At 33.8% G+C, this 13771-nt stretch overlaps 1 protein-coding gene and 1 pseudogene across 1 annotated transcript; both read left to right on the top strand.

Annotated features, from left to right (window-relative positions):
* Positions 1-3873: 3873 nt before the first annotated feature.
* Positions 3874-8321, top strand: LOC120178205 (protein DETOXIFICATION 46, chloroplastic-like). The gene is given in 15 exon segments (XM_039184138.1): positions 3874-4348; positions 4492-4586; positions 5035-5143; positions 5261-5316; positions 5969-6024; positions 6349-6487; positions 6564-6701; positions 6786-6854; positions 6939-7018; positions 7020-7047; positions 7189-7317; positions 7604-7681; positions 7816-7887; positions 7985-8047; positions 8124-8321. Coding segments are annotated over 15 exon segments (1650 nt in total). The 5' UTR covers positions 3874-3912; the 3' UTR covers positions 8226-8321.
* A 1377-nt stretch (positions 8322-9698) lies between these two features.
* Positions 9699-12998, top strand: LOC120178206 (annotated as a pseudogene).
* Positions 12999-13771: the final 773 nt, after the last annotated feature.

Below are 13771 nucleotides of genomic sequence, written 5' to 3'. Positions count from 1 at the left end.
TTCAACAACTTATGCAAGATATCGATGATCACGTACCATACGATGAGCCTACACCCGAACCAACACGACAAGAAGATCAAATGCCACTATATTTTCGATCTTTCTTAGAGTCGTTTGATCTGAGGTTTGCCTCCATGGAGTCTCAGATTACTGAGTTTCAGCAGGAGATGCGTGAACGTATGGACGCTCTCACTCTTGAAGTTCGAGCTCATGATCCTCCTCATCCCGATCCTCCGATGGAGTAAATTTGTTTCCTTGTTATGTTTTCTTGATTTTTAAAACTTGGATTGATTTTAATGTTTCTGGATTGTTTGTTTTGGATTGTTAAATGTTTCAATTTGTTATGGTTTGGATTATTGGATTTTGAACTTAATATATAATATATATATATATATATATATATATATATTTGGTTTGGTTGAATTTTCTTATTTTTGCATCATTAGACATATATGACCAATAATGCCATTTCACATTTGATTATGAATATTGATTATGAAACTAATGACTAATCTCTCTTTTGATTGTGATCTTAGCAGCTTAAGCTATATTTACTTATAATCAATTGGCTATGATTTTCAAAACCTTGTTTAAAACGTTTTAAAGTTTTTTTGATTTAACAAAAAGGGGGAGAAATATTAAGTGTTGAAGGGGAGAAGTGTTATAGTAAGGGGGAGTAATTTTTCAAAATTGATTTCAAATTTTTAGAAAATCTTAAAATTACACAAATGTTTTGTTATATCAAAAAGGGGGAGATTGTTGAAAATATTTTGATGTTTCGATATAATAAATTAAGTATAAATGAATTTTAAGATTTTACAAAGATTTTTATAAGTATATTCGATTCAATTAATCGAATATCAAATTATTACTCCAAGTCTTTCAAGATCAATTTCAAACCTTACTAAATGTGTAAAATTGTGTTTTATACTTCATATATTTTTGAAACAATTTTTCACAAAGTATTTTGAACCAAAATCAAGCCTAAAATCAATTTTTCAGAGTGATGCATCGATGCACCATGGAATAAATTGCACATCGAATGCATTTTTATGCATCGATGCACTCTGGCTATTTTGAAACATCAAATGCATTTTATGCATCGATGCACTCTTAGTGCACCGATGCACTAAGGGTCCAACGGTCAAAATATTTAAATTTTACACTTGATGCACCGATGCACCATGGGTATGCATCGATGCACTGACGCTCCCAACTGATTTTATTAATTGTTTTCACACTTAAACGGCTCTATTGACTCCACTAATCATTCCCAACGTTCAGAATCATTTGAAGGAGTATTTAAACAAGCTTAGAAGCCATTGATCAACAAGAAAAAATAAGTAGAAACAACAAAAATCAAGAATTAAGAGAGAATCAAAGAGAAAGCATCAAACCTCAAGTTTGAGCATTTCAAGCCTATTTTTCATTCAATATTCATTTTACTTTCAAGAACACTACTTGTACTCAATTGTATTTATTTTTTAGTGTTCTTTTCTTTGTTCTAGAATTGTGCAAACAATCTACCTTGTGAGGATTTCCTTGTAAGTTTGCAAATTTGTAATCTTCTCTTTGAGAAAGAGTGTTCTCAAGAATTTGGGTATATTCTTGAGGGAGTTGTAAAGTTATCTCTTTGGCCTCAAAAGAAAGAACAAATTAGTGAATTTATTGGAAAATCCTTAGTGTGGATAGCTAAGGTAGTGAACGTAGACTTTGGTTGAGAAAGTCGAACCACTCTAAATCGCTGTGCAAATCTTTTCAATTTTCTGCAAAAGCTTCCACCAAAATTTTAATTACCAATTCACCCCCTCTTGGCCGATTCCATCAATCGATTAACTCAACAAACTATGCTCTGATACCAAATGTTAGACATGTTTTCACATAATGGACATAAATTCAACGAAAAATAGATCGTTATAAATACCTCCAGCCATTACCTACACCGTATGTCGAAATCTAGGAATTGAATATACAACCGTCAAATTCTTCGGATCACCGTTTACCACTGTGAACCACCACGAACCAATGTCGAGCACTTCGAACTTGGCTGCACAAAAACTAGAAATGCCAAGGATCTTCTAAGCACTCAAAACCTCACTTAGATGGAGTAAATTCCAAAAAGCTCTCAAGTGGAATGGTTTGGAATGTGGTGTGTTGGTGCTTGGGGACCTAGGCTAGATAGGTATTTATAGGTGTGGTTCCCCGTAAAAAACCACCCAAAACTACCCCATATCATAGAACGTGGGAACACAAAATTATGGGATAACTCTCACTTGCCATATTAAATGCAGTTAACAAAGTGGTGGCATAATGCACGAACCACATGCAGTTTCAACACATCAATCATCATATTCTCATAATCTTTGGTTCTAGATGATCCAGTTACCATGTCAGCGTAGGTTTTTCTTCCCGTTTCTGTCCAATCTTTGTGTTTCAATGGACTTGTTTTCCCATTGCTTAGGTAGTGGTTTTCGTGAGAATATTCCATGCAAACATCTGTCAGTTTTCCTTGCTTTTTGGATATCGAGAGTTTTGATTCGTTCTCCCCGTGAGTCGCGGGTTATTCTCTCATAATTCTAAGGTTCCTCTTAGGGTTCTTGTGGATTTTTTTCTCCATCGGGTTGTAAGTCTGGCGGCCTTTCCCCCCTTATTCCGAGGAGGTCAATATGAGTATCTTTGTTTTTTTGATGTTGTGCTTTCTTTAAGGTTTCCATCGCAAGTCTTATTATTTTCTAATGTTAATTCCAATAAATTTTTTTACTGTTAATCTCAATTTTTTGTTTTCACTCGTTAAATGATTAAGAAAACGTTTAAAGGTTCTTTTTAATGTTAATCTCTACTATTTATTTTCTAATGTTAATTTCGTTCATTTATTTGTATTAATCAAACAATTTGATAATATATATATATAAATTAAAAATTTCGTATTATATTAACAGATCGTACCATCTATATATATGAAAACTAATAAATAAACTGTGTCCCTCGTCCAAACATAACAAGTACGTCCTCGACTTGGACCAAATTAAAGTACATAATTTAAAGTGGCAAATTAAAGTACACAGACTAAAGCAATAACTGTTGCATAGCGCAGGGAGTAATAGAAAATTTTAACCTTTTCTTTTGCCAAATATGGAATATTAGTTTAATTCGCCATAATAGTTGGTATAAAACAAATCTTGGGGAAAGGACAAATAATGATGACTAAAATATATTGAAATAATTAATTTTAATAATTAATTTTTTAAATAATTATTAATTTTTATTAAATTATTATAAAATAATAATCAATCTTATTGAAATTTTATAAAATAATTCCTAAATTTGTTAAAATTTATTACTATTTTATAAGAATCAGTTCAGTGTTATTTTGTAATAGTTTGATAAAATTAATGATTGTTTCATAATAATTTAGTAAAATTAGTGATCATTTTGTAACATCTAAAATTTTAATGACTTGAATAATTATTTCAGAATAATTTATTGATAAATTTGTTAATTTTTTTAGTGAAAGAATTTAGCTTAAACTATGTATTTAGTTACACATCTATTATGTGGTTTTGTAATTATTTTTCCAAAATCATATATAATGTTATGTTTTGATTTTATTTTGGTCATTTGTCGTTAAAAAATAAATAAAATTACTGATGTGGTCATTTTTTTAGTTTTCAATGATGATACAATATTATCTTATGAAGACACTTTAGTATCGCGGTTAATCTTTTAACGGTCGGAGATTAAAATAAAACAAAAATATAACGTTAATTGTAATTTTCAAATATAAAGCTGATTGAAAAGTGAAACTGTGTCAATAGTTAGGTGACTAAATACGAATTTTACCCAAGATTTTAAGCAGAGAGTTACAAATGCACTTCGAAGGCCAAAATATCAGTGGTTTTCCCTGCTTCAAGTATGATAACCAGGACGACACTTACTCGAGCTCCTTTCGTTCCCATCCAAAACCCTAAATCCAATCCCTTTACTTCAATCCATTTCCCTAAAAGACCCAATTTCTCAACCCTTCCTTTTCACCGATCCTTTTTACATTCTTCTTCACTCAATTTCACACCCACAAATCAAAGCCGTTACTGCATTAGCCCCAGCCAGGAACTGAACTATGAAAGCAATGAAGATTTGATCGAAGAAAACAATGAAGAAGAACAAGAAGAGGAAATAAGCCGGAAAATTAAGGCAGAGGAATTAGCAAACCAGAGCATATGGAATCAGATGAAAGAGATTGTGATGTTCACTGGTCCAGCTACTGGACTTTGGCTTTGTGGGCCTTTGATGAGTCTTATCGATACTGCGGTTATTGGTCAGGGAAGCTCGGTCGAGCTCGCCGCTTTAGGTGATTGATTAAATAAATTCCTTTGAAAATTTTGAACTTTGGGTTCTTTTTGTATTATTAATTAATTGAAGGAAAATAGATGAATGGTAAGAGGTTTCATATATGAAAATTTGTTGACTGACTGGTTCAATTTTGATGTGCAGGTCCTGCAACGGTTGTTTGTGATTATATAGGCTATGTTTTTATGTTCCTTTCAATTGCTACTTCCAATATGGTGGCCACTTCGCTTGCTAGACGGGTTAGTTTCTTCAACATTATAGTGGGCGTTATTGCTTTTACCAGTAATACCGGTAACATAGTCTCAAAGCTGAGTTGGTGTCCTGAGTTAAGAGTAATATAAACTCAATAGTAAACTTATATAAATATAAGGATTAAATTTATGACTTAACATGATTGTTGTTTGATTTAACCAAAAAAAAGGATATGTAACTTGGAGATTTATCCAAGTTCATGTCACTGGGAATGAGTATTTATGCATATCGTTCATGTGAGTGCTTCAACTTGATAAAGCATTATTGCATGATTATTTCATTGTATTTGACTATTTTGTGTATTGTGATACCTTTGGTCTTACTTTTGAAGGACTCTCTGCCATGTGTATACTTTGAATAATCTCTTTGTACTTGCCTCACCATGTTTAAGGCTTCGTGTAGGCTTAACTCTCTAACAATACTGTGTTGCTGCAGGGTAAGGATGAAGTTCAGCATCAGATATCTATCATGCTTTTTATTGGGTTGTGTTGTGGCTTATTGATGCTTTTCTTGACAATGTTCTTTGGTTCGTGGGCGTTGGAAGGTAATAATGACTGGTAAAGCTTTTTTTTTTTTTGGGGGGGGGGGGTTGTCCAGATAATCAAAATGTAACTTAGAGGTCAAGTAAAAATGAATTTCTTCTGCCATTTGATCCTTTCAGCTTTTTCTGGGCCAAACAATGCACATCTTGTTCCTGCTGGAAACACTTATGTTCAGGTTTTATTTTCTTCTATGCTTCTTACCTATTTAAACTTTTGGATATTCTTTCTTAGTAGGCTTGTCTTTTTACTCCCATAAATCTTAGAATTTGAATTTGTTAGGAGGAGAGGTAACTGTAGTATTGGAACGCCTACTTCTTTAAATCAATTCTAATTCCTTTTCTCTTATTGTTCATGGTTCCGAGATGTTTGAGATGATGTTATTATTTAGAAAATTGAAGGACATTTTTTTTTGAAGATTTCTTAATTTATTTGTTATAGGTTATATCTATCTGATGGGATGTCAAACTAATGAACTGACCAATTGAATTAAAGTATCTCCTGAAATATTCTCCATCTTTAATTGGTTTTGAATTTGAAGTGTCATATCTGCTTTCATCTGTCCATTTGTTTATTTATATTATGTAACGGAGGGTAGAAGGTATTTAATTGCCTTCTTGAGGCTAAACTGCCCTTACTTAACCTAGGGAACATAAAATTCTGAAGCTAATGCTATTTGCATATGGCTGGTGGACATACATACATTACTGAAATCCTATTACTACCATCTTTTAGATAACTATAAGTTATTCCTATGGCTTCTTCTATTCTTGTCATTCTTGATTATTCCGATTGTCTTTTAATTGAAACAAAATCTCTTCTGTACGTAGATTAGAGGTTTAGCATGGCCAGCAATTCTAGTTGGATGGGTGGCGCAAAGTGCCAGGTTTGATGTATTTTATTTTCTCCTTCGCAGCTACTTTAGCTAGAGTCTTAGACTATACTATCCAGCTATAGCCAAGGATGTATGCTAAGAAGCTGTTGGATTATTTATGATCTTAGTTTCATCATCTACTTTAAAGGTGATATTTTAGTTCGTTTTCGTATATGTATTGCTCAGTAACTTTTATGCCCTATATCATCATACCTGTTTTAGTAGGATTTATTCTACCCCAAGTGCTGACGGATTTTCCATTGTTGAATTGCTGAAATTGTGAATACTTGTTTATTTCATATTTTTTCTGTTGCTCTAATTGCCTTTCTGTCTCAGCCTTGGCATGAAAGATTCCTGGGGACCATTGAAAGCTTTGGCTGTTTCCAGTGCCATAAATGGCATTGGTGATGTTGTTCTCTGCATATTTCTAGGCTATGGTATTGCTGGGGCAGCATGGGCAACAATGGTTTCACAGGTGCTGAATGAAGCTAGAATTTTCATTGACCAGGAAATAGTCTTTAGTCACTGCCTCTTAACAACATATGTTTTAGGTTGTTGCAGCTTATATGATGATTGAAGCTCTAAACAAGAAAGGATATGATGCATTTTCCATCTCCGTTCCATCATTTAATGAGCTGCTGAGTATTCTAGCTATTGCTGGTCCAGTATTTGTAACTTTGATGTCAAAGGTTTACATTCAACTTAAGTTAATAACACTTTCTTGTACTCCGCAACCATATGGTTTCATCTGAGACACTTTGATGTTCTTTTAGATAGTTTTCTACTCTCTCCTTATATATTTCGCCACATCCATGGGAACACACACTGTTGCTGCTCATCAGGTTAGATTTACTCTTACTTGTGATTTTTAGTCACTTATCTACTTTTATCTTGCTTTGTTGAAAATCGGTAGCCATTCACACCAGGTCATGCTTCAAATATGTGGCATGTGCACTGTTTGGGGTGAGCCTCTATCTCAAACCTCACAGTCATTTATGCCCGGGTTGATATGGAGTCAATCGAAATCTGCCAAAGGTGTTTTTTTTCCTCAACTTCAATACTGATTTCCTCTTTCCTGCCTCAATAGCATCAATATTCAGCATTGTGTATGTACTGAAGCATCCTTGATTTCGGATTCTGTCCGCTAAATGTGGTGACTTTTCTCATATCAAACAGGCTAGAATGCTGCTAAAATCGCTTGTCACTATTGGCGCTTCACTTGGACTGGTATTAGGGATTATTGGGACGGCAGTTCCTTGGTTTTTGCCCAATATATTTACACATGATATAAAGGTCATAGAAGAGGTTAGTTCTCGTTTCTTTCGAACCTTCCCATTGCCATCGGTTCACCAGTTACCGCTCTAAACATTTGAGATTTTGTTGCATCACTAGAACAAAAATATTCCTCACGAGACCAATTGGCCTGTAATTCAGATATTAATGCCATTAAATTCAAACCTGAATCTTTTATTACTTGCCCACATTCTATTTGGCTGGGATTAAAGGTATAGGATGTCAGAAGAAGGATTTTTTTTATAGTCTCTCTCTTTTTAAATATTTGACCTTGCAATTTAATTTTGTGTCCATGTAGATGCACAAGGTGCTGTTGCCGTACTTTCTTGCATTAGCTATCACCCCAAGCACTCACAGCCTTGAAGGCACTTTGCTGGTATGCATGTTTAATTTAAAGTTTATATCAATGCGAGTACTTCGGTTTGCCAGTTATCCATACACAAGTAGCGACAACTTGTCCTAGCTTCTCGAATTTACATTCTATCATGACAAATCCATTTGCTTTTGTAGGCTGGACGAGAACTTAGATATTTTAGCTTCTCAATGTGTGGATGTGTTGCTTTCGGAGTGCTTATAGCGCAGGTACAGATCCATTTCCTTGTTCATTATCGACTACTCTTTACCTCATAAGCCGATCAGATTTTGCGGTAGAATAGTCCTGACCTTAAGTGTTACCCAGCTTTTGAGTGCTGGAAAGTTTGGCTTGGCAGGCTGCTGGTTTGCTCTCGTGGGGTTTCAGTGGGTAAGACTGACCTGACATTTACACTTTGGCCATCGATTTCTGATGCTTCGAAATGCTGAAATTCGAATCCTTTCAGGCTCGATTCTCTCTCGCCCTTCAACGTCTTCTTTCTCCAAACGGCATACTCTACTCCGAAGATGTGGCTCGATTTGAAGCGAAGAAGATGAGATCATCTTAGTTTCGGAAACCATGGACTGCGTACGCCATTTACTGCAATCACATGCCATACATATTTCTCCGTATATCATTGATCTGCTGCTAGCAAATATTCCTTGCTTTTGTTTAACATAAATAGTTCAAAAGTAGCATTGTGCCATAATCAATGTTATAACAATGAATTTTAAAATTATGAAATGATGATTATTTTTTTAAAATTATTATAAAATAATTATCGATATAATTAAATTTTTACACATTTATTCTTAAATTTATTAAAATTTATCATTAGCTTATAATATGCAATGATTATTCTATTCTATAATAGTTAGATAATTTTATTGACTATTTTATATATTTTTAAAAATTTAATGACAAAATATTTTAATGTAACTTAATGATAATTTATTTACTTTATTCAAGAGAAAAAAACAGAGAGAGATCTATTTGTAAGGAAAACTGTAATTTTCAGGCATGGAAAAAGAGACCATATCCTCATAGGGTATACCCTAAAAAGTCATTGATGTTGGTAATACAAAATAGTCTTTTATCATATAATTTTCTAATTAATAAAAATATTTAAATAATTTGTTTTAATAGATTTCTTGAGCCTATTTTAATCAATTTTTAAACTTTAAAAAAGATTGGGTAATTATTGTAGATTTTAGAGATACTTTTTATTCATTCGTGGTTTATTTTCTGTAATCATTATTTATCGATTTATTCATTGGTTTTTTATTATAAATATTAAATATTATTTTTTATTTTTTCTTATTACATATTTAGGTGTGCGAATATAAAAGAACCCATATTAATTTAATTCGACAACTTCTATTACAAAATATAAAAATGATTTTTATCATAATACAATAAATATTATATTTTTATTTATGATTTATTTATTTATTAATAAATATTTTCATGTTTATTTTGCAACAATATATTTTTGAGTAAACTACATATTTAGTCACTCAATTATCATTTTGCTTTTGATTTAGTCACCTAATTATTTCTTTAAAACTATGTTTATGTTATGTTTTAGTTTTGTTTTTGATCGCTCGCCATTAAAAGATAAATAAAATTAGTTTTTATTTTTTTCAATGATTATATGGTATTATCTTATGATGACACATGAACATCAATGTTAATTTTTTAACGGTAGATGATCGAAACGGAATCAACATGTAATTATAGGTATGATTTTAAAAAATAATTGTTACTTGACCAAAATAGAACTGAAGTGATAGCTAGATGACTAAATGTATAGTAAACCCTATAATATTTTCTACAATGAAGAGATGCATACCATTGGTCGGATTCTAAAAGTATTCCAAATATGAGATCCCCTTTCATCCACGTTGCAACAAAAAGGAAATAAGAAGGATCTGAGTATTTGGCTTCTTGTTCGTTTTCTTGCAGCAGACAATTCAGAGCAAAAACCTCAAGCTTTCAACTGCTGTTCCTCGTCCGAACGCCGAACTCAACTGTAAATCTTGTTCGGCCGAGAAATATGCAGTCGACACCTCTCTTCAATCCTCCCCTGAAACCCCAAATATTAAATCACTCTCTCGCCGCTATTTTTCAACGTTCTTAAGCAAACCGCCATTGCCAAATCTCTCTTCCCTTCGCTTCCCTTCCCTTCCAAACACAGTCGTTTTGTGAAAAACTGCATTGGTTCTAGTCAAGAACTACCGCATTTCGTCTCTGAAATCGTAAAACAAAATGGTGGGTTTGAAAAAAACTCTCTTCGGATTCATTGTCGTTTCTTCACTTGTTAGCTGAGTGCGAATTGGTTTTGCTTGTTGTGCGAAAATGGACAGGCCCTGGAACAGTTCTTTGTGATTGTATCAGCTATGTATTTATGTTCCTTTCTGTTGCTACTTCGAATATGGTTGCCACTTCCCTTGCCAGAGAGGTCAGTTCTTTTTCACCTGATAAATAGCTTCACTATATGTGTGATATATGTATGTTGATGGAACAAGTTTATCTTGTCCGTCATTTACGGTTGGTGTAGTGGTTGCGTTGCTTACGTTCTTGTTGGCACCAGAACTGTGATGTCTTCCGAGTATTTGAATTCTTTAAATGTGCGTTTTTATATCATCTGCTACGATTCTTATGTTCGATTTTGTTAGTAGTGCAGTTGGTTTAGTTTATGATCTTCCTATGTTCCATTTCTATTTGTTTTCTTGTTTTTGAGCTAGAAACACCATGATGCAGGATAAAAATTAAGTGCAGCATCAAATATCTGTCTTACTTTGTGTTGGTTTATTGGTGGTTTGTTAATGCTCTTGTTTACTTGTATGAGTTTCGACTTTCCGATTAAACTTTTTCGTATATTCAGCTTACTTTGTCTAGCCAGCAATAAATCCTGCAATGAGTTCCAGTTGGTTGTTTCATATCTCATGCTTTCTATATTTCTCTGTTCTTTTCCCAGCTTTTACGGGGCCGAATAATGCACATATTGTATCAGCAGCAAACACATATGTCCAGGTTTCATTTTGATAAGTTATAGTTCTGTTTCATTTCTTGTTCTTCTCATATTTAACCAAATTAAACCGTTTATGCTGATACATTCGTGGCTTGGCATGGCCTGCAGTTCTTGTTGGATGGGCTGCTCAAAGTGCAAGGTAGGTATGCATCATGTCTCTTAGTCTGGTTGTCACCTAAATCTTCTTGGTTGGTCTCGAATTAAGTTACTACATGGAAATGCACATGTATCTTTACTCATGTTCGGATTTTTATCTGGAATTATATACTCCTATTTCTCGTTTTTCATGCCACAGTCTCGGCATGAAAGATTCTTGGGGACCATTGAAGGCCTTGGCAGTTGCTAGTGCTGTAAACGAAATCGGGGATGTAGTACTTTGCAGCTTTTTAGGCTATGGCATAGCTGGTGCTGCTTGGGCAACAATGGTATCACAAGTATATTCATCGAGCATTTCGACGTTTAACTTTCATAGTTTAATCATCTTTATCTTAACCTTCAAGTATTTCAGCTTCTTTCTTGATCTTCTCGTCGAACTTTTTGAAACTTGGATCTCGTTGCACGCTAACCAGTTTACTTCCCAGGTTATTTCTGCTTACATGATGATTGATTATTTAAACAAGGAAGGGTATAATGCATTTTCCATCTCCATTCCATCCCTCGGTGACCTGCAAACGATTTTCGGCCCAGCCGCGCCCTTGTTCATAATGATGATGGCAAAGGTTTGATGAATTTTACTTTATTTTAAAGCTTTAAATACTTCATTGTGATATTTTTTCCCTTTTTGGACCTTTTTATTGTTTTAGGTAGCTTTCTATGCTCTCATTATCTATTTTGTGACGAGTTTGGGCACACACACCGTGGCTGGTCATCAGGTTAGAAAACTCTCTGTATTTTTCTATTGTCTGCTCGCTGATGTTAAGATGTATCGGTCTTAACATTACAAGTATGTGGTTCACTCTAGGTCATGATCCAAACCTACAGCATGTGCACCGTATGGGGTGAGCCCCTATGCCAAACCGCACGATCATTTATGCCGGAATTGCTATATGGAATCAACAGAAGTTTACCGAAGGTATGGATTCCGATTTCCATTTAGCTCTGAAGTATTCATATCTTTAGGTGGTGGTTATAAATTTTCTTTCGGTCATGTCAAATATGTGGATTCCCACACCATTCTTTATAATCTTTGATGAATGTGTGGAATTTAGCTTTCATTGTGAGCCATATTATGCATTTAGCATTGGATAAACTTTTGTTTGCTCAATATTAACAAGTTTATAACGTCCATCAGGCTCGAATGCTGCTAAAGTCACTCGTCGTCATCGGAGCTATCCTCGGGCTGCTATTGGGTATAGTTGGAACATCATTTCCTTGGTTGTTTCCCAATATCTTCACATCCAACCAGAATGTCATACGGGAGGTAAGTCCTTGCACTTTTCAAGTTTACGTTTCTCTCTATTACAAGTAGTTATCATGTTTTCTATGCGACCCGAGAGATATTAAGCTGTCTCTGTTCTCTAGTACTTCGAATACGAGGAGATTACATTTCCTACAATTCCGACATTGATGCTTTTAATTGCAGATGCACAAAGTGCTGGCACCATACATTATCGCACTAGCTGTGGCACCAATTACTCTCAGCCTTGAGGGAGCATTGTTGGTATGTCTTACAATAACCCTTTAATCCTTTCATGCAGCTTTCAGAGGTCTTGTTTTACGTGTTCCAAGTCCCGGTTTTACTCGAAAACATGTCTTGCCTTAAAGTTCATTGAATATGATGTTAATGCTGACTATGTCAACTTCTGATCCTTTGCAGGCAGGGCGAGACCTTAAATTTGTTAGCTTATCGATGAGCGGATACTTCTCGTTGGGTGCTGTTGTACTACTGGTGAGGATCTATGTCCGAATCTTCGATTTTGTTTCCGTAAAACGTGTTTGGAATTTGCTCATGTTTCTCTTGGTGTCAGCTTGTAAGCAGTGCAGGATATGGTTTTCCGGGTTGCTGGTATGCATCCTAAGTTTCTTAACGATGCGTACGATGCTCGGATCGGATCAACTCAAATGCTGACATTCTATTCGTTTTCCAGGCTCGGTTTTTCCTCTCGCTGCAACGCCTTCTTTCGCCTACCGGCATACTTCTCTCCGAAGAATCGAACAAGTATCTACAGGAGAAGCTTAAAGCTGCTTAGTATATCAATTTACGAGATGAATCTGTCGAGACTCAATCCTGCCTGCAGATCTATATCGTGAGAATACGAGTCAGAATTGTTTATCTTTATGCTTTTACGACACGGCTCAGCCGGCTGAGTCGAATCGTTTCTCAGGTAGTTTAAGCTGCTTATGATTCTTTCATTGATGCCTCCAAGAGGCTATTAAAGATTTCCTTTTTACATAATACAATAATTGATTTGGTCTTTTTACTCTTTTTAATTGAATTTGTCTCATTTGATTTTTTATGAATCCATTTTAAATTGGTCCCTAAATTTTAAATGATTTATGTAAGCCCCCAAACTATGACTCTCATTCTAAATTAGTCCTTAATCTCTAAAACATTTTATATCGGTCATCAAATTATTAATTTAAAATTTTAAGGTCATAGTTTGGGGATTATATAAAATGTTTTAAAACTTAGAGACTAATTTAAAATGCGTCATAGTGTAGAGATCCCCTATGCAATTATCTCATTGTTATATAGTATAGTATATAAATAAAATATTAAGTAATATATATAATATTTTTTATTGAATTAATGTTACGAATTTAATGTAATTATTTTCGATATTTTTGAGATATGATTAATTTTGATTAAGTTAAAATTGAAGAAATAAAATTAAAAATGCTAAAATGTTCGAGTGAAATTTGGTAAAAATGAGCACGAATGCTTGCTCCATAAATTAAGTGTTTAAAAAATTAAATATTAATATGAAATGTCAATTAAAAATATCAAATCAAATTTAAATTATTATTACACCATTTAATTTTTTTAATAGATATTGCACCATTTAATTAAATTCATATTTCTTTCAATAAAAAAATTAAATTCATATCATGCAGATTTTGTAATCTCTTATAAAATGAAT

Source organism: Hibiscus syriacus, unplaced genomic scaffold (assembly GCF_006381635.1).
Source record: "Hibiscus syriacus cultivar Baekdansim isolate YM2019G1 unplaced genomic scaffold, ASM638163v2 tig00112344_pilon, whole genome shotgun sequence".
NCBI lineage: Eukaryota > Viridiplantae > Streptophyta > Magnoliopsida > Malvales > Malvaceae > Hibiscus > Hibiscus syriacus.
Note: the sequence above shows the minus strand (reverse complement) of the source record. Positions and strands in the feature narration are given on the sequence as shown.